The following is a 22,157-nucleotide window of genomic DNA, read 5'->3' as shown; positions in this document are numbered from 1 at the left end:
AAAACAGTAAAAAAAAATTAAAAGAAAGATAACAATTCCAGACTTTTACTTGTAGCAAATAAATAATAAAAGACATAAAGCACATACATATGTACATACATAGAAATGATGGAACTTTTTTTTTTTTTAATAAATAAATGGGAGATGGCAACGTAACCATGAAACAATGTATGTCGAGTACAACATAACCCGAGGACTGTCTGTAAGGAGGAAATTATACCCGTGAATGACCAGCAAAAAGGAGGCTGGCTAAACAATGTGAACAGTTACATTGCAGCAAGCCAGCTGAACATCAGCATTGGCCATGAGCGCACCATCCCAGAGCTCTTCACAGTAAGCCCATAACAGAGACTGCAAAGCACTTCAGTTACTAGCTTGAACCAAAATATATTTTTCTTATGAAGAGACATATTCTTTATTTTTAAAATATTAAAAACACTCACTCTGATTAGGGAACAAATTTGAAAGCTATGAAGATGCATGAATTATGAAACAAAGTCAGAATTGTGTTTCTGGAATAATTAAAATGAAAAATCACCATGGAGTTGTTATTAATCAGCAGGAATATCGCTTAAAGGAAAGAACTGTTTTATTTTAAAAAATTTGTTTCTTTAGAAAAATATCTCTGCTGCTGAAGACACAAAGTTTTATAAAAGCTCCTGCTGTACGATATAGAAATATAAGTCCTTTTCAAGCCTTAACATATCAAAACAGATACATTTACCAGCTTCATTAATAACCTAGTTTACTTTTTCTTTGACATTTTTTATTTCTATATTATTTACTTACATCTAAAAGCAGCACTAAAAATAAGACAGGTAAAATATATCTATATATAGGGCAACGTAAGGCAAATACATTCATGTAGCCTCTTTTAAATGTAACTATTGATAAATGGGATTTCTTGGTAGAAGGAATTTTCTTTTCATAGATCATGAAAAGAAACTAGTGAAATCAGAGAAAATATTTCCCAAAGTACCCTGAACAAATAACTGGCAAAAAATAAGGTATCAAGTATATCATAATAGGCACAGCTCCAACTTATAAATACTAGATTTACCAGTTAATAATGTGGATTTTTTCAATAGATGAAGTTGCACATATGTTGATATATATATGCGATTTGATATGTATGCTGTTTTGTTGTATTGACAACAAAATTCATATGTCAAATTTGCTGAAGCCAACTGCCCCCCCCACCCCCCCCGTTGGGCTGGTTGCTCCCAACTGCCCATCACCAAGCTGGTCGTCCCCAACTGCCAACCCCCCGCCAGCCTGGTCGCCACACGCAGCCTGCTGTTCAGTTGTCCGTCTGGTGGTTTCGGTTGTGATGGCCCCTGGCTTTTTATATATTAGGATAACTCAATAGTTAAATTTATATAAAAGTCCTAAGAACCCAGAGTAGCCAAAATAATTTTGAAAAGGAAGAACAAAATTGGACAACTTAAGTGACTTTATTTCAAGACTTACTTTCAAGATACAGTAATCAAGATTGTGAGTATTGGCTTAAGACACGTTAACCAATGGAGCAGAAAAAACAAAGAGTCCCATATGGTCATATATGGTCTTCTCAACAAAGAGACCTGGCACACCTGATATTCATATTGTTTAAAAAAAATCCTACTCTGTATAATATATAAAAATTAACTTAAAATGATTCACAAACCTTAATGTAAGCATTAAAGTATGAAACTCCTAGAAGAAATCAGAGGAAATTTTAGTAAACTGGGCTTAAGATTTTTTAATATGAGGCAAAACCCATAAAACATAGGGTGTCCCCCCAAAATTATATACATCCATTTTTGATAGCTTAATTGATGTTTCTTTTCAGATTTACCCCACTGGAATTAATAATTATTCAGTGTGCATACATATTTTGGGACACTCTATATCTTAATGATAAATTTAACTTCATAAAAATTTAAATTTCTCTTCTTCAGAAAGTGCTAAGAAAAAAAAAGGCAAGGCAAGACTAGAAAAACATATTTAAAGTACGTATTTTATAAAGGACTTATCCAAGATAGAGGTCAAATGCTCAAAATTATGTAGAAAATGTGTAGTAAAAAAACACAATTAGAAACTACTACATACTCACTAGAAAGTCTAAAATTAACAAAAAACTAGCACCATCATGTGTTGCTGAGGTGTAAAGCACACTTTCATACATGGCTGATGTAAATGAAAATTGGGAAAGCCACATTAGAAGACACTTTGGCAGCTCCTCGTACAGTTAAATATACATTTACCATATGACCCAGCAACTCTACTGCTTGGTATTTGTCCCAAACAAGTGAAAATGTACATCTACACAAAAACTTATTTTATATGAATGTTCATAGTAGCTTTATTCTGTTTAGCATGGCTTTACTCATGATAGTTGAAATAAATGCTTGAACAACTTAAGTGACTATTTCAAGACTTACTTTAAAGATACAGTAATCAAGATTGTGTAGTATTGGCTTAAGACACATTAACCAATGGAGCAGAAAAAAGAAAGGGTCCCCTATGATCATATATGGTAGGATATCCAAACAATGAAGGGGTCCCCTGTGGCCATATCTTGGTAAGATAGCCAAACAATGAAATACTATCTAGTATTAAAATGGAACAAACTTCAGGTATCCTATATAATAAAACCCTAATATGCAAATCGACCAAATGGTGGAATGACAGGTCACTATGATGCACACTGACCAGCAGGGGTTGGATGCTCAATGCAGGAGCTGCCCCTAGTGGTCAGTGCTCTCCGACAAGGGGAGTGCCACTCAGACAGAAGCCGTGGCAGGCGGGTGGTAAGGAGCAAGGGGTCCCAGACTGTGAGAGCCCCTGACTACGAGAGGGGTGTCTGACTGCCGACTTAGGCCTGATCCCCCTAAGCCGGTAGGCTGACATCCCCCAGGGAGTTCCAGACTGCGAGAGGGCATGTGTATAAGTGTGTGTGTAATCTATATATATACTACCTCAACACTGCTGACAAAAAAACATTCAATATTCCCTTTATGTGGAATAAATTTATATACACCAGTCTATACAATAACACTGCAAAGTAGGCTATGAGAAATAGGTAATTTTGAATTATAAATGAAACTCAAAATTACCTAACTTGATCTATTTATTTTACAGAAGTTTACATTATTTATTTCTGATATTTAGAAAGGTTAGGTCATTAATGGACACCTGACTTCTGACTCTTAGGTCAAAATCCTTCCTAGTTAACCTTGCATTCATAAACATGTGTCACTGAATTCTCATGGTAATCCCAGGAGGTGCTGGGTTATATATTTATTATCTCTGTTATGGATGAGACAACACCAGGCAGACAAATGAGGAAGGTTAATTTTGCTGCATTAATCCTCTCATTACAAAATTATAATTTTGTAACTAGCAATTATACCAGTGTCACGATCATACTGATTAACCAAATAAAAGAACAAAAGTCTAAATCAGAAAGTATATTGCTGAGCTATTTTTAAATTAACTAAGAGAAAGAGTTAAATCTAGAGTACTCAAGCTAGAATTGATAAATTAGAAGTATTTTGAGATCCCTAGCTTTTAAATATTGAATAAAATGAAGCTTCAAACTGCTCAGAAAATATGCCTGGATTTCTACTTATTGCACAGACTTATTTATTTTTACTGATTTTTAGAAATTGAGGAACATCAATGATGAGAGAGTTTTATCCATTGGCGGCCTCCTGCACGCCCCCTACTGGGGATCAAGCCCAAAACCTGGGCATGTGCCCTGAAGGTGACATTTTGGTTCATGGATGGATGCTCAATCACTGAGTGATACAGGCCAGGCTGCACAGACTAATTTAAAAAGTTCTATATATCTACACACTGAGAGTACATATTATCACAGTAAGTTTGACAACTCAGTAATCTAAGTCGTCTTTTCAGTATAATTTTCTACAAGAAATCACATTTAGGATTTTCTAATAAATTCATTTATGCTCATTGACTTAAAAACTTGTAACTGACTACTATGTCACATAATCCCAATAAAAGAGTAATATGCAAATTAACCATCACTCAGCTGCACCCACAGGTCACACACACCAGCCAATCAGGAGCAAGTATGTAAATTAACCCAACCAAGATGACTTCGACCATGGAACGAGCAGGAGGCTTGGGTTTCCCCAGCAATGGAGGAAGCCAAGCTTTCTACACACCCTGACCAGCCCAGGCCTCCACACAAGGCTACCAAGTTTCAATTATAGAAGATAAATAAATCCCAACAAAAATGGCTACGGCCATGGAGGGAGCAATATGCTTGGCTCTGCTCAAGGCTACAGTTTCAATTGTAGAAGGTAAATAAATTCCAACAGAAATGGTGGCAGCCACTGAGCTAGAAGAGTAGGAAGCTAGGGTTGCCCCAGGTGATGGAAGAAGCCAAGCTTCTGCAGCACTGGCCAGCTTAGGCCTTCATTCCAGGCTACAAAGTTTCAATTATAAAAGGTAAACAAATTACAACAGAAATGGCTGCCACCAGGGAGCAAGCAGGAGGCTTGGCTCCGCTCCAGGCTACAAAGTTTCAATTGTAGAAGATAAATAAACCTCAGATACCAGGGCCTCCTCTTGGGTTGCCAGGGGGCGTGGCTGGCCTGCAAACCACCACAGGCCCCTTGTCCAGGCTGCCCCACGTCCCAAGGGAACCCCCACCCTGATCTGGGACACCCTTCAGGCAAATCAGCTGGCCCCCACCCGTGCACCAGGCCTCTATCCTATCTAATAAAAAAAATAATATGCAGACTGACCATCACTTCAACACACAAGATGGCTGCCCCCATGTGGTCAAAGATCCTGCCCCCATGTGGACACAAGATGGCCACCACAAGATGGCTAGCAGGGGAGGGCAGTTGTGGGTGATCAGGCCGGCAGAGGAGGGAAATTGAAGGTGACCAGGCCTGCAGAGGGCAGTTGGGGGGTACCCAGGCCTTCAGGGGAGAGCAGTTAGGAGTGACCAGGCCTGCAAGGGAGGGCAGTTGGGGGCGATCAACCATGCAGGGGAGGGCAGTTGGGGGCAATCAACCATGCAGGGGAGGGCAGTTAGGGATGACCAGGCCGGCAAAGGAGGGAAGTTAGGGGTAAACAGGCTGACAGGGGAGCAGTTAGGCATCAATCAGGCTGGCAGGGGAGTGGTTAGGGGGTGATCAGGCTGGCAGGCAGAAGAGGTTGGGGGGAATCAGAAAGGCAGGCAGGTGAGCAGTTGGGAGCCAGCAGTCCTGGATTGTGAGAAGGAAGAACGACTGCCCGTTTAGACCCAATCCTACCAGGACCGGGCCTAACTGGGCAGTTGGACATTTCTCAAGGGGTGCCAGATTGGAGAGGGTGCAGGCTGGGCTGAGGTACACACACACTCCCATACATGAATTTCATGCACCGGGCCTTTAGTACATAGATAATGTCCTATGAAATTCAAATAAACAGACATGCTGCTATTTTTTGGCTAATTAAATCCTACATGCAAATATAATCATATTGCATATTTACCAAGTGAAAATCATGTGAAAGAAATCATTAGAGGCCCCCAGGTTCACATTACTTCAGAATATTCAGAATGGTTATTATGTATTTAAAGTAAATAAGTAAAAGCACTCTTTTATTTCTTCAGTTGATATTTAATTACAGTTGATATTGAATGTTATTTTATATTAGTTTCAGGTATATAGCATAGTGGTTTGACATTTATATAATTTATGAAGTGATCCCTGATACATAGTTATCACAGTACTAGAGGCCCAGTGCACGACATTCATGCATTGGGGGTGGGGAGGGAGGGTCACCTCAGCTGGGCCTGTGCCGGCTGTGCCCGGGACCCCTTGGGGGATGTCTGCCTGCCAGCTTAGGCCCAATCGTCCCTCCCTCCTTACTTCCTGCCTGCTCGTTGCTCCTTATTGCTCGGCTCGCTGCTCCTTAGCGCTGCCTCAAAGGCAGGAGGCTCCTGACACTGCCACTGCGCTTGCCAGCCAGGAGCCCGGCTTCTGACTGAGCGGCACTCACCCTGTGGGAGCGCACTGGCCTCCCAGGGGCAGCTCCTGTTTTGAGCATCTGCCCCTGATAATCAGTGCGCATCACAGCAACCAGTTGTTCCGCCATTCAGTGTATTTGCATATAAGCCTTTTATTATATAGGATTATTGACTACCTTCCCTGAGGAATATGTGACTATTTTCTGACTACTAATTTCTATTCCTTAATCCCTTCAAGTTTCTCACCCAATCCCTCATCATCCCTCCCATCTGCCAACTATCAGTTTGTTCTCTGTATCTATGAGTCTGTTTCTGTTCTATTCACTATTTTGTTCTTTTGGATTCCAACTAAGTGAAAATCACATAGTATTTAAAACTAGCTAGTATTGTTATGTAACTCAATGTTATTAACTATATGATAAATTTTCTTAGTAAAAGAACACTAGATGAGGAGACAAAGTCAAAATATCTGAACTACAAAATTTATTTTCTGTCACAGAAGAAATAATGTAACTTCTCTGTACTTAGGTTTGCTTAGTTTTAAATATATATACATAGAGAAAAGCTCAGAGATTGGAGAGTGTAAGGCATGGTGCAGGCATAAAAAAGGGAAATGTGTTAAAAATGCCAACATCAAAAGAGGCATGTTTGGGTTATTAAACTGTTTGTATGCTAAAATGAAATATTAAAATATAAATTTCACTGTTTTTATTTTATTGTATTTCAGTAATATTGTTTTCAGTGTTTAATCTGTAAAGACTGTCACTCAAGAAATTATATCAAAAAGAGCACAAACTTTAATAAAAAAGAGATTACCTTTATATAAGTAACAAATAAAGAGCAATCCAAGTCAGATTCCTTCATTTTTTCTCGATGTCAGACTGGACATGGAAGAGGAAGGGTGGGAGAGAAGAAACTCACCTTTGCCTGCAGGCTGAGGCACTGCAAATCCAGGCAGTAAGAAGGGCGCCCCTGTGGTAACGCCAGCTGGTTTCAGTTCACTGACACCATAGGTTGTTAGGGACGTTATCAGATTAACCAGATCTTTCAAGGCATCTTTGGATTCTGCCTCTTTTGCTTGTTCCAATCTAGGAAGAGCAGGATTTAGCAAATATTTTTTCTAGTTATATTCTCAAATTTAATACAGAAATATTCAATATTTATATGCTGTAAATAAACGTATCAAGTGCTCCAGAAAGTATCTTCTTGCATTTTTTCCCATATTAATATTCCCATAGTTTACACTTCAGGAATATTTTGATTAATTCATCTAAGTTTTACTTCTTTAGATACTAAAGATTTATTCTTCACATCCAAATACTGATTCTATCATGTTTACAATCTCCATTTACCATTTTAATTCATTCATTTTTTAGAATCTACAAATTTTAAGACATTATGGTGTATTTGGAAAAATACCCCAACAGTTTGAAGACCTGATTGGTATCAGTGCTGATTTTGCCACTAGCAGTAGTGCTATTTTAAGTAAATCATTGATCTTTGGTAGAAAGTGTCTATAAAATAATTAGATTAAATATCTCTTAATTTCCCTAAAGATCTAAGATAATAAAGTTTCACTGTTTACAAGCAAAACCCTTATTAACTATTTCTTTCCTAAGATATTTTCTCTGCTAACAATTTTAAAAAATGAATTTCTTGGGGAGCATTCATCTGTATTTCATTAATTCAGGTATCCTATTAGAGGACATTTAAATAAAGTTCTGAGAGGCTAACGATTTAAAAAAAAAATCTTAATTACTTTAGAGTCATTGTAGAATCATCATTTGATTGTGGCTTTACTGAGAACACAAAATGGGGTGCAAAATATAGTTTTTAAAGAATAAGATTTATCGGGGAACCTGCCAATAGAACTAATTACTCAGATTAAAATAAACTTGGAGGATGCACAAAAGTAGGAAAAAAAAGAAAAGAAAAGAAAAAGTATGCTTAGCCTAACACTTGAAGACATGTTAATATTCTGATATTTTTTTAAACTTGTCTTTTTTAATGTGAAAGTTTTGTTTTAATAAGTTATTTTCATACTATATGTAGAATTTTATAACCTTTTTTCCCCCTCCCATTTTCTAGTGTTATCCAGGTTTCTCTATGTTAGTATAAACTCTCCATACATATGATTTTAATGGTTATGGAGAACCAACCACTGATTTGGGGAGAGGGAAGTGGGACAGCTAGTGAAACACACAGTAAAGAAGCACTAACACAGAAAATGGCATCTAAACTTAAGATTATATCTTTAGGATACAATCTTAAGAGACATTATTGTGTCAAAATAGTGGTTATTTTGAGGCTTTTGATAATATCTGGTCAACCTGTGTTCTCAAAGGTTGTACCAATTAATAACCTCTTATAGTAATATGAAATAGTTATTTCATCAATTTTCAGATGTCCTCATTTGTAAATTATGATATATATGCAAAATTATATTGGGGTTTGCCTAGTATTAAGTAATAGTATTTTGTAAATAAAATGTTTAAAAAATAGTGCTTGTTTACAATAGATCAAATGACTTAAAAATAACAGATGACCCAGGGCACAACTAATGAGGCATGAATATCTTTTTCCTAGAATATTTGTAATCAGTCACTTTCCATGTATGCATGGAACATTTGATATGGAAAAGGGGATAGTGAAACATTTTAGGTTAACTACTTTGTTTTATATATACATTTGTAAGGTCTCACTCAATCTAAATATTCTTGTTATTAACTACATTAATAACAACCCTGAATTACTAAATAAGAAAAACTAAAAATATAATTAAGCAGCCGGGACCGGTTTGGCTCAGTGGATAGAGCATCGGCCTGAGGACTGAAAGGTCCCGGGTTCGATTCCGGGCAAGGGCATGTACCTTGGTTGCGGGCACATCCCCAGTAGGGGGTGTGCAAGAGGCAGCTGATCGATGATTCTCTCTCATCGATGTTTCTAACTCTCTATCCCTCTCTCTTCATCTCTGTGAAAAATCAATAAAATATATTAAAATTATATATATATATATATATATATATATATATATATATATATATTTAAGCAAGAAGAGTTTACACTTCAGGAATATTTTGATTAATTCATCTAAGTTTTACTTCTTTAGATACTAAAGATTTATTCTTCACATCTAACCACTGATTCTATCATGTTTACAATCTCCATTTACCATTTTAATTCTAAGTTTACTTTATGTATGCTATTTGCAGAAGAGGAATAAAAACAAGTGATTAAAGCCAAGAGTAGATAAAGTATATATTAAGTAAGTGTCTGATTCCTTTTTCCCTAACCATCTATATATATATATATAAACCTAAGCAATCAACTGACTGGTAGCTATGACAAGCACTGACAACCAGGGGGCAGATGCTTAATGCAGGAGCAGAAGCCACAGGCATCAAAACACGGAATAGACTGATGAATCCCAGAGGGAAGGCGGGAGGGTGGAGAGTGGGAAGAGATTAACCAAAGATTTTATACGCATACTAGAGGCCTGGTGTACAGATTTGTGCACTGGTGAGGTCCCTTGGCCAAAAGTGGCTCTCCAACATCCCCTGAGTGTCCCAGACCACAAGAGGGTATACAGGCCAGGCCAAAGGCTCCCCACCCCCAGTGCACAAATCCGTGCACTGGGCATCTAGTCAACTCTATTGTTTCTTTTGATGAAAAAGATTGAGTAGTCATTTAAAATATATTCTTGAAAGGTGAGGTTTTACCTAAGCAAGAGGTCACAAAGGAAAATATATCCTTGCCATATCCGAAAATCATCCAAAAGAGTTTGGGAAACATCACTGGAATCTTTGAGGAAACAAGAAAGCCCAGCAAACATTTCAACAATTTCAAGGGGAGATAGGTCATCTGATTGCTGCATATTCTGAACACACGTAGATAAACATTCTTTTTCTGTCAGAATAAATAAATAATAAATATGCATTATTTATGGCAATTTCTTAAGAAAACTTTGTTTCTGTGTTTAATGAAACATTAAATTTAAATTATCTATAAAATACTGTAAGATAAACGTTATACTTTCTAAAAGTAAATGTAAGACTCAAATTCATTGGGAAAATTCTGCCTCTATTGAGCAAACAAAGAGTAATAAAGGAAGTTTTGAAAAGTAGTTGACATTTATTATAGTTTTTAAATCATTGTTTGGATGTTTTATTGTCAAACAAAATGAGTGCCTACTGCCAAATCATATTTTTGATCTTTGATATTAATACAGTAAAAAGATGAAAAAAGTAAAAAACTGTTTTTAAGTTTAAGAAGACAAATCTAATAATTACTTTAAAGCTCAAATTAGAGTAAATCTAGACCAATGAGATACAGAACTACTAACGGAAACATAATTTTTAAAATTATGTTTGTAATATACTGTATATTACTAATTTAAAACAGTTATACTCCAACATTTCATCTCTTATCTTTAATGAAATTTATTTGTCTAAAGAAATCCAGTTTCACATAACAAAAGCTAAAAAGATTTAACATGTGTACACAAAACTTATATTATAATTGAATATTTACACAAAAATAAAATTATCTTAACTGTTGTACATATCCATCATTTGTAAGAAATTTCTTAAATTTGAAATGCTTCACAATAGAAAAATAATTTTTTTTTTCTCTTGGCAACTTTCACTTTTAATCATTGGTTGATTGATTTAGAGAGAGAAGAGGGAAAGAGAGTTGGGGGGGGGGGGAGAGAAAGACAGAGTGAGAAACATAGACCTGTTCATTCCACTTATTTATGCATTCATTGGTTGATTCCTGAACATGCCCTGACTGGGGATCAAACCTACAACCATGGCATATCCAGAGGATGCTCCAATCAACTGAGCTACCTGGCCAGGGGCTGGCAAATAAAGTTTTTAATTTAAAGAAGCATCTTTGGAAAATTGAGAGATTAAGATAAATCTGTCATCATATGAGGAAGAGAAAAGTGAAAGAAATGTAGAGCACCTAGAATGAACAAAGAGATATTCACCATGGATATACTTCACTACATTGACACTAAGACCGTGACGGGATATGGTCATAAGGACTTCTCCAGCACTCTTCCTCCAAGGCAGGTTATAAGGCGGGCACCAAGAGGTTATTGCACTGAATAAAAGCTGGAGATCATCTTTCTGAGCCAGCTCCTCCGCCGGGGAAACAAAACTGCAGAGTTTCACTAAGATCTAGACAAAACAAAACAAATGTGTGTATAAATGAAAGGTTGGGGAAGGGAGGACTCAGAAAAGGACTAGGTCTGACCATTAAAGACTCTGAAAGTTCAGTGTTAGTATGAGCAATACCATTAAAGCCACAATGATGAGCTCTCTAACTTAGACAGCATTAACAAAAAACAACTATAATTCAGAAGGGTGTTACAGTAAAGACAGTTACCAGCCCTACTTTAATCAACTTATTAAAAATGTTCTATGTTTACTATTTTCTTTCATCATGTATTTTTGTATACCTTGCCCTAAGTGGCCTAAACCAACAGTAACATTCAAAGTCAGTGTTTCAGTTTTCTAGTTTAGTTCTTAAATTCTTAGTTTGTCATAGGTGAAATGCAATTTTCTTCTCTAAAAAGAACAGTTTTAGAGAGTTGAGAAAGTAAAAACAGTAAAACAAAAAGTACTTTCAAATGTTCTAATTTCTAGTACACAGGTAGAATAAAATAATTATTACAATAATAAAATCATCTGAATTCATAAGTAACTTTTAATTATGTCTAGTAGCCAAAAATCTTCTTAAGCCTATCTTTCAAGGAAGATTCAAAAAACTTCTTACTCTGGAATGAGTATTTTTTAATTATGAATTGCAAAATACATAGTACTCTGGTATTCACAGCATTAAAAGCCTGTTACTTGGGGGAATTTAGCTATGGTTTCCACCCTCAAAGAATTTTGTTCTTCTAAATTCAGTGGCAGGAACAGTTAACTTTCCTTCTCTGTGGTACATTTTCTCATCTAAATATTTTTTAAATATATGTTAATAAGTATAATTTATTGAATAATTTCATTCAACTGAAAGTGCTTCATGAAATCTGAGTATTTCACTATCTTTGGAGAAACTGCTACTTAGAAAACGACATTTGGTACAGCCTAGGGAATATAATCACTAATACTGTGATAACTATATACAGTGCCAGGTGGGTACTGAAAATATTGGAGATAGGAGACACTCTGCAAAGTATATGACTGTCTAACCACTATGCTGTATACTTGAAACTAAAACAAAATAGTATGAAAGTAAACTGTAATTGAGAGTTTGCAAAGAAATATTTGAAATGTAATGGTTTGTCTGAGAAAGGTAGGTCTTGCTTTTCCTATTCTCTTCAACGCAAAAATCTAAATACAAGAGCTTTCTAAATCACAGATGCCAAATATCAAGAAGATAAAAAAGGATTAGGAATTCAGACAAAAACAAAATATAAAACCAGTAATATAGCCACCTCACACACAAAATAATGCCTGGAGATATTGTAGAATATTTAATGCCCATTAATATGTGTATATGTATATATTTTCCCATATGTATAAAATAAAACATAAAGCTAAAATGGGGGGGGGGAAGATAGTTAATTGCAACAAAGACATATGCTCAGAAGAGTGTATTATTGATTTTACTTTTCTTGGGTTCTCACATTACCCTGTCTGAGAGGGATGAACATAATTTCTCTAATTTGCTAAAAATGAAATGCTTATTTCTAGATCAATTCTGTATTCTCAAAAATAAAATGGATTTAATTTCTTAAAGTTATTGACTCTTAGGATAATAGGTTCTTAATCTATAAAGGCAAAAGTATTCTTACAAATATCTAATACAATCCTTTCTCTTGACAAACGAGAAAGCTGAAGGCCTATGTCTCCTCCCTCTTAGTCCAGCACTACCATTTCTATTTGTGGGGACTCTGTCACAAAGTCCAGCCACTTGTGGCAGAGCAATAATTGGCTCCATCAATGCAAATGAAAAAACAAAACAAATCAAACAAAAAAACCCACCACAAAAACCAAGTGCCTACATGGAGCAATACCAACTGCTAAGGGCCCAGGAAACCATCTGTCACATAATATAAACATAGGAATTTAATCTATCAAAAACACTATGTGTTCTGAAAACATGTGGTAAGTTAGATATTCTAGACAAAATGATGAAAACAATGTCCAGCCTGGGAAGAGAAACTAAAAAAGGAAGTGGCCTGATGCACTGAAGAAGCAAGGGGTGGGGGAGAGAGAGGAGTTGTGAGAGCCTGGGTCATACCAGTCCCATCCTGCTGAGAATCACAGCTGGGATACCATCTTTCTGTAAATGAGGAGTTTCATTTAAATGCTCCCTTCAGGCCTTCACATTCAATGATTCCAATATGCCAAAATGAATCTTACATTTAGTTTAAAGCACCCACTGTTTTCAGGTGTAGAAAAAATTTTAAGTTTTAGAAATTTTTGCTATACTTATTTTCTATTAAAAATATACAATTCTGGGGATGGGAGTCAATCAGGGAAAAGGGAGACATATGTAAAACGTTAGACAATACACACATACACACATCCACACACACAATTCTGCCATAGCTGGTTTGACTCAGCAGAGAGAGTGTTGGCCTGTGGACCAAAGGGTCCTGGATTCCATTCCCTCATGGTCAAGGGTATGTATTTCGGTTGCAGACTCCTCCCCAAGCCTGGGGTCCTGGTCAGGGCTCATGCAGGAGGCAACCAATCGATATGTTTCTCTCACATCAAGTTTCTTCTCTATCTTTCCATCTCTCCTCCATTCTCCCTAAAAACATCCCCTCAGGTGAGGATTAAAAAAGAGAAAAAAACACACAAAAACACAATTCTGATTCCATTTATTGCCTAAAGCATTAATTCCCTCTTTATTATTTATTTATTTATTTATTTACAGAGAGGAAGGGAGAGGGATAGAGAGCTAGAAACGTCGATGAGAGAGAAACATCGACCAGCTGCCTCCTGCACACCCCCTACCGGGGATGTGCCCGCAACCAATGTACACGCCCTTGACAGGAATCGAACCCGGGACCTTTCAGTCTGCAGACTGACACTCTATCACTGAGGCAAACCGGCTTAGGCTAATTCCCTCTTTAGAAGGGCTTTACTGAAACTGGGCAACTAATCTAATCAACACTGTCTAAAAATAGCTTTAATTCCCATCAGGTTTACTCATTCATTCACTCCCACTGCTTTTCTCATCCATTCTAATTCAGGAGTCACATTAACCTGCGTTCTAATCCTATTCTGCCATTTGCTCTCATTGCCATTTTGGGGAAAAACAACAATTCTGAAGTCATGGGCTATCTTGCAAATTATGAGGTAAGGGTTATTTAAGTTCATCACTAGCACAAAAGTATCTAATAAGTCAAGTGTCCAGTAAATATTTGCTGAATTAGTATTTTATTATCCTGACTTTTTCTTTTTAATACTGCCTTATGCTCCCACTTCCATCCTTTCATGGCTAGCAGCTCAACAGAGTGCAGTCATTCCTGCAGTAAACACCCCAATTACATGGGGTGCGATTGTCATCTGGACTTACTCTGTCTTACCTACTGCAGATGCACTATTCCACTTCCTGGTGGTGACAACAGCACAATCGCAGATACTTTCATTTCATATCTACTCTCTCCTAAGGGAGAACTGTAGATTTGTGTATTATTTCATTTAATTTTCACAAAAACCCTTTAGGTAGGTATCATTATCTTCATTTTACAGGTGAAAAATCTATATCTTAGGTGATATAATTTCAGAGAATTGAATACAAGCAGGAGTGGGGATTTTATTGAGGTGAAAACACATAACATACAATTTACCAACTTAATCATTTTAAAGTATAGAGTACAGTGGTGTTTAAGTATACTGTTACACAACACATCTTTAGAACACTGTCATCTTGCAAAACTGCAACTCTATACCAATTGAAAACAATCTGTTTCCTCACCATAACCCCGGTCAATCATTTTATTTTCTGAGTTTGACTCACTTTAGATTCATATAAGTGGAATTATTTGTCTTTTTGTGTCAAAATGTTTTTTAATACTATATTAGGTCCCCTGGGCACATTGTACTTGAAATGTTTGTAGTTTGCTTGCTTTGAAAGTTTTCTCCCAAGAAAGGCTATCAAAATGATGGCAATATTTCTAGGTTAGGTAGCAAAGGTCTACTTAAACCTTTCTTAACCACTAGTGCTATTAAAGGAATGGTGGCCATGGTGGGAAAGAAGGAATTTGCAGGCAAGGAGCAGAGGAGACAGCAGCAGCCACTAAAATAAACATCTTTTATAATTTAAATACTTATATTTAGGTTTACAGGGACTTCCTGTACATAGACAGCAACAATAACAAAAAAATCTCTTGAGATTATAAGAAATATTATACCAAATTTAATGATTACCAACAAAAGTTTTCCTTGCTTGGTACATTTCACAGATGTTATTGGTAGATCAAAGGTAACCTTAATTGTTGACTCCGTCCAAAAAACAAACTTGTTAATGCCTCACATATTTCTCAAAAGAAATGTGCAGATCCAACAAATGTGACGGTTACATGAGATAAAATAATAAACAACATGAAATACTACAGAAAACGGAACAGGCAACACATTAATTGAAGGAATGCACCTGTCTCACTTTAAACAGCCAGACCAACAGCCCCGTCCGTACCTGTACAAAAACTTTCTGGAGTAGTCCACGACGTTCTGCTAGAGGTAGCTCGTTCTGTGCACCTCCAACTGCCTCAGGCACATGTGGAAGGTCAAAGAACAGATATAAACATTTAACCAGGGTGGAAGGCACTGACATCGTTGTCATGCAGTCCACGGTTTTCTGGAAAACAAATCAAACAAGAAATGAATAGGTAAATAAGTAAAGAAGACATCACTGCAATTGGTACAGCTAAGTAAGGTTACAAATTTTAAGATAGAAGCTAGATCATTAACTCCAAATGCTCAAGCAGAAAACGATATATAAAAATAAGTTTTTAAATAGCTGAAAAAATTAAAAATGAATGTGTGCTGACAAATACTTATCTCTTGAGATGTGTTTATTTGTTATTATTAAAGTATCAAGTAAGTTTGCTCTTTATTAAGGGGTAGTATGTTTCAAATAATATAAGCTCTGGTATTTAGAAAAAGGAAATTAACTATGAATTTGGCAACCTAATTTTGCTGGACCTCACTTTCCTCTCCTATAAAATGATTAAAATGGTACATACTTCTTAGGATTAATAGGATTATGTAAGATAACAAATGCATAGACATATTAAGTACTAAATTATATATTAGTAGTTGCTTTATTATCACTGTAATGTTATTGTTATTGCAGATTCTGGGGGCTGGAAGAACATTTGAAGAATATAGCCATCACACAAAATACAATCTATGTATTCTTTTCAAGGATTTCTAGGGAAAGAAATTCCAGACTTTCTCATAGTAAACATTTCAGTATTTTAAAGAAGTATGCTATAATAATTACCAAAAATTTTCCATGGTGCAATTTTGAATAAAAAGGTTAGCCATGCTAGAGGTGAGCATTTTCTGAATGCCTAGGGTATGTCAGGCACTGTGCTGGGGGATGGGTGTGTGCCCCTCACCTTCAGAAGACCCAGGTCTACCAGCAGAAGTAGGCTCATCAGTAACTGATTTATCTCCTAAGTGTCACAGTGGGAGGACATACTGGCTAATATAAAAGGGAAGCATCAACACTGCCAGGAATGGAATAAAAAGTGTAGGAATTAAAATCTGAGGGGAAAGATCACTTGGAAGATACAAAGAAGATTAGGTCACACAGTACAATATGTTTCAGGAACCTGAATCCAAAACTGCTGACTCTTCAAAAGCCACAATAATAATGTCTAATTTTTAATAAGTGTTTATTATACTGGTATTAACAGGCACAAGGCTGAGTACTTTAAACTATTATCTCACCTACTCCTCACAATATCCGGATGAGGAAGATTCCATTACTGCCTGATGCCTACCTTACAAGGGAAGGAATTGTGGCTCATCACTTACACACTCTGCCTCAGGTTAAGTGGTCCACACTGCACCAGTATATGTTAAATGACTTATGCACAGTCTCCCATTCCAGTTTGATTTTTATTTTGTAGGCACTGGAGACTCAATGCAGTGTTACAAATAATGAAGTAATAGAACCAGATTTCAGAGATTAAGTGGGTGGAAATGTAGATCATAAGTAAGATTACAGAGCAGGAAGGCCAGGTAAATTATTAGGAAACAGATACAGAAAACCTTATGAGATGGGACTGAACTAATGCAGCAGCAAGATGATAGGGAGGAGAGAGGGAGCCTAAAGAATATTCATTGCAAGATCTGGCATATTTACAGACCCAGTACCATTTCCTACCTCTAATATTCAAAACCTCCCTCCTTTCCTACCTAAACTTATACTTCAGATGTCTCATATCTCCATACACCTAACGTCCACTTTTTGTGTCTGAAACTGTCATTAACTTCTCATCTTTCCTCCTATCCTCACTTATAAAATGTATAAGGCTCATAATTCTATTTTCATAGCACTGCATACATCCACCACTGCGTTTTATAGCATTAGCTTTGTCCACTTCATTTGTCACCTACATATTGATTCAGAATCACGTTTTAGTCATGTCTGCATGTCACTGCTGCCAACAGAAAATGGCACACAAAAAAGTCTAAAACACAACACAAATGTTTTTAAAATTGTCTCTTTTCCCAACTGGACTATTGGTAGCTTTCTCTTTCTGTTAAGCAGAAATATATCTTTCATTTTCATGTTATAAATGACAGATTAAAAGTACAAGTTGGTATCCAAACTGGTAACTGGCAACTTCTGTAATTTTAAAAAAGTGATCAGATTTCTCTCCTGATTCTTTTCTCATACTTTTAAGACAATTTATCAATTTTTGCATGTTTCAGTTAATCACACTATGTGTTAGGTATTAGGTAGGACATAGTTTCTGTCACAACTGAGAAAGAAAAATATAGCATCAATAGAAAATATGAATAAAACAGAAATATGGCAAATAAAATCATTATTTTGTTTTATTCTAAACCAAATCAAGTTTCAGTACAGTAATGTAGAGGCATTTATAACTACCATCAACAGCCAATAAAATTGGTATTTTGATAGTCATCTGGTGTGGTCCCAGATACCTGGAAGCAAGGGTCCACTTTAGGGCTATCTGAAAGTTACTGAGGGGGAATAAACTTCTCCACTGAAGGGTTTCTTGGGAAGCGAGGCTTCTCTGCTTAGAAGTACCAGGTAAACCAGGACAAGTTAGTCTGATCCTTTTTCTGATTGAAACACACACACACACACACACACACACACACACACACACACGCAAACAAAAAAAGGAAACAATCCATTCCAAGGGGGAAAATGCTACTTACTCTGATCTATTGACTAGTTTCAGGGTATGATTACTAAGAACTAGCATCATTTGTGTTATTAAGTAATGTGAGGTGTTTAAAAGGCTAATGTAATGTAGACAATAGCCATTCTGAGAGTTGGTACTGACTTTGACAGGTACTGACTCTGGACTGTAGAAAGTTGAATAAATTTACTTCATCCCCAAAATATCACAGGCCTAAAATCAGGTACAAATGAGCAGACATATATCATGACAGATGTTGATACAGTTGACTTAGAGGGGAAAAACCAATCTCCAGAATAAATCAAGCGATAAGGGAATATATATATTTTCAGAAATGGTAGTTATTTTCATATTTTCCTTAAAAATTTGAAAAATTTAAAAGTATTTTCCAGGTCACTTATTAGCTAAGTGCCCTTAGCAGAACCTTAGATGATTCACCTAAGCCAGAGTTTCCCTAGTGTGGGTAAAAGAATTCCTGAGCTGGGCTGATGAAGTCAGAGCTCCTGGGCTAGTCACCTCCAGCCACAGTGGTCCTTCCTGCCCAGGGTGCTGTGGAAACATTGTGACGCTCTGTATGTGTTGACGTGACAAAGATGAAAACTACTATTCCAAGTTAGGTATTTCCTCATGTGTAAAATGCATAAAACATAAACCTCCTCATCTGGATGTTGTCAGAGGCATGAAATAATGTATAATAAGAATTAGAAGAATATTATGATTATCATAAAAGTTTATTCAGATATGACAATAAGTTTAATTTTACAAATCCCGAGAGGATAAAAAATAAATAAATAAATAAAAAAGAAGTAGAGGTATCAAACATGAAAAAAGAACTCACCTGACCAGAGGAGGCTAACAAGTTAATTGTTGTCAGAAGCATCCAGCCTCTACTGGCTTCTTCACTCTGATTGATTTCTAGGAACTGGACGATGGCCCGACTTGCAGCCTCTATAAAAGAAAAGGAAAAGGCAAGTTATAAGGTGGAGGGGAGGAGGGGAATCACATATAAAGAGGTTCTTCCTTAAAACCTGCAAAGAAATGATCATTTTCTAAGCACGCACTTTGTACCAGCACTATTACATGCTCTATGTAAACACATTAAAGAGGAATGTTTTCATGGCACACATAGTATATCATCATATCCTTTGGAAATGTAAAAGTCAGCCTACCAATTTTAGGGGAAGGTATGTCACAAACAAGTCAGAATGAGCCGCTGTGGAAGAGGCAAAGGGTGAACTAAGCCTGCCTGGAAAACAAGTATAGGTATCCTCTACTTTTCAAAGTTCACACTGGGCCGCTTCACTGTTACGAAAGACCTGCACCAGTCCCTATTTTTGCTAACTACAAAAAATCAGAAAATGATTTTTACTTTTACAAAAAAAGGTGAAAAGTGAAAATTCAGCACTTGTATTGCAGCGAGCTGTTCTAGAGGCAGTGCACCAGGCACAGTGTGAGTGACCCTGCTAACTCCTTCCCTGAGAATGACATCCCAGCATCCAACCCACAGCTTTGATCTATGTGAGCATCTGTTCTTTATCTTGATTTATTTTGGGCATCCATTAGCAAGATGTGTCTATGGTACTGGAGAAGCCTAAGAGAGCTCGTAAGGATGTTATGTTTAGCGTAAAACTGGACACAATTAAGCATTTCGATCATGAGGGAGAAAATACATTGTAAGTGTGTTGAACTTCATGCAGCCAATATTCATACTATTTAACATGCGCAAAGAATCTTGGAAGCTAGAATCTTGGTTGTGCTAGCAGTAAAGTGGTCTCTTTTAGGGAACATCCAGTAATGAATAAAATTGAAATTCTGCTGCTTGAGGGGATTGATGGGTATATAAAGCATGGTGTATATTTATCATTATCATTCCTGCTTTAACGATATGTTAGTGTTATTTTAGGTTTTATGTGTGATTTGATATGATCTGAAAGGTTATTTTTGAAATCTGGGAATGACCAATATTTTTCCATATAAATTAAAGTAAGTATTTCTTCAAATTATGCCATTTCAGTTTACAAAAGGTTTCATAGGCAAGTTCTGCTTTTGGATAACAGGGAAACCTGCGTAGGTTTGTCTAAAGAGTGGGGGCCAGTGGGAATGAAACCGAGCAATTAGGAACAGAAATAAAAGTGTTAGCTAGAGGAAAGAGCGTAACATGTACTGATCAAGACAAAGAAATGTAATAATACTGGGTTAACATTCTAGAAGAGCATATTTTGAGAATTAGATTAGAAGAAAGTCAACAGCAGTGATAGGAAACTGATGCCTTTTTAAAGCTAAGGGCTGTTATTTGATTCTTTGGGCAAAAGAGAGCAGATACAGTTTCTGGAACAAATGAGGTGCTAAAAGGATTACCCTAAAACTATTAACTTTAGTAGTAATGTATTTGACAAACGGGGAAGGCAGAGACCTCTGGGGGGAACAGATTAGGGAAGTTGCCTTCATAATACACATAAGTGATGACTTGAGCAGCTGACAAAGGAAAGAGAAACAGGGAGAGTCATTCACAAAACTGTGATGTTGCAAGAATCTTTGAAAGTTAATTTAGTTGATTTTTTTTTTTAGAGATAAGAGGAAATGGATAAATCCTTAACCATATACTTAATTTCATCAGCAGAGAGTTCATCAATTTTCATATGGGTAAACAAGATGAACGTTAACTACTTGTAGAATTAACTCATTTAATTGTTATAAGAACTATATGAGCTACTTTCTATTATAATACCCCTTATGACAGAAATTAAGAAATGGAGAGGTTAAGTAACTTGCCTAAAGTCACATAGCTAGCCAGTGACAGAACTTACATTCAAGTCCAGACTGTGGGAGACAAAAGATAGTGATTTAAAAATAATAATAATACTGGAAAAGAGGAAAGCCAAAAGATGACTGGGTTATTATCATTTAATATATCAAAAGTGTTAAAGTTATTATTTTCATATGTTCACTGATTTACAACCTCTCACCCATTCTAAAGAATAGACAGAAGATGAGAAATCTTCTTGCCCACCTTGTTCACTGTGAGTCCTCAGTGCTAAGCACGTGACTGCCCAAAATGGGGCTTCAATAATTATCTATTAAATGGATGAATAAACCAACCCAGGTTGATTGAAGAAGGACACACTGAGTTCAACTGGTGATGAAAATTAAGAGGTATGGACTTACTAGGAGTAAGAGGAATTCCTACAAGTTTTGAAAAGGGGAGTAATAGAGAGAAAGCAATGTTTAAGGCTGATTAAATTGTGAAGGTTCATTGGAGAGGGAGAAAATAAAACAGTACCACCGAAAAACCTTCATTAACAATCACGGTTTGAGATGATTGGTAAAAGGTGACCTGCAAATTTTTCCTGCAAGCTTACAATGGACCCAGCCAATTGTTGTTTCTCTTTGATGTTTCTATCCCTCTCCCTCTAAAATAAATTAAAAAATTAAAAACAAACAAATACAAAACATCAAAAATGTACTCTTGGCTTGAAAAATTCTATTTGATTAATCGCATTTATAGGAATGTATACTTTCTTCTATTTGGGTTGACAATGAACATAAAGGTATTCTTTAAAATAAGAAAAGACAAATAATAAAATAAAAATCCCCACAATGTTCTATTTGGTATTAATCATTACAACAGTTCAATAGATTGCTGAACTGATTAAATAAGGTAATACCTGTGGGGGGAAAACCTTGTAAAGAATCAAAACAGTATAATTACTAATAATATCCCTTTAACAACTTTACCAACTGAAGCACTCTTTTTGATAAAGTGAAGAAGACCTATGTTACATCAGGAATATTGTAAAATTGTATTTTTTG

General features: G+C 36.3%; 1 protein-coding gene across 5 annotated transcripts in view; it reads right to left on the bottom strand.

Annotated features, from left to right (window-relative positions):
* WDFY3 (WD repeat and FYVE domain containing 3) overlaps positions 1-22,157 on the bottom strand; it is a 260,847-nt gene that overhangs the window by 136,393 nt on the left and 102,297 nt on the right. For all 5 annotated transcript variants that reach the window (XM_084881536.1, XM_084881535.1, XM_084881533.1 and 2 more), the window contains 5 exons: positions 19,186-19,295; positions 15,635-15,796; positions 10,962-11,154; positions 9,691-9,877; positions 6,893-7,059 (listed from right to left, as the gene is read on the bottom strand). In XM_084881536.1, coding sequence (XP_084737662.1) covers positions 6,893-7,059; positions 9,691-9,877; positions 10,962-11,154; positions 15,635-15,796; positions 19,186-19,295 — 819 coding nt within the window. The remainder of the gene's footprint in view (positions 1-6,892; positions 7,060-9,690; positions 9,878-10,961; positions 11,155-15,634; positions 15,797-19,185; positions 19,296-22,157) is intronic.

The sequence above is a fragment of the Pipistrellus hanaki genome (genome assembly GCF_964339955.1).
Source record: "Pipistrellus hanaki genome assembly, chromosome: 1".
Lineage (NCBI taxonomy): Eukaryota > Metazoa > Chordata > Mammalia > Chiroptera > Vespertilionidae > Pipistrellus > Pipistrellus hanaki.
This window is presented reverse-complemented; position numbering and strand designations above follow the sequence as displayed.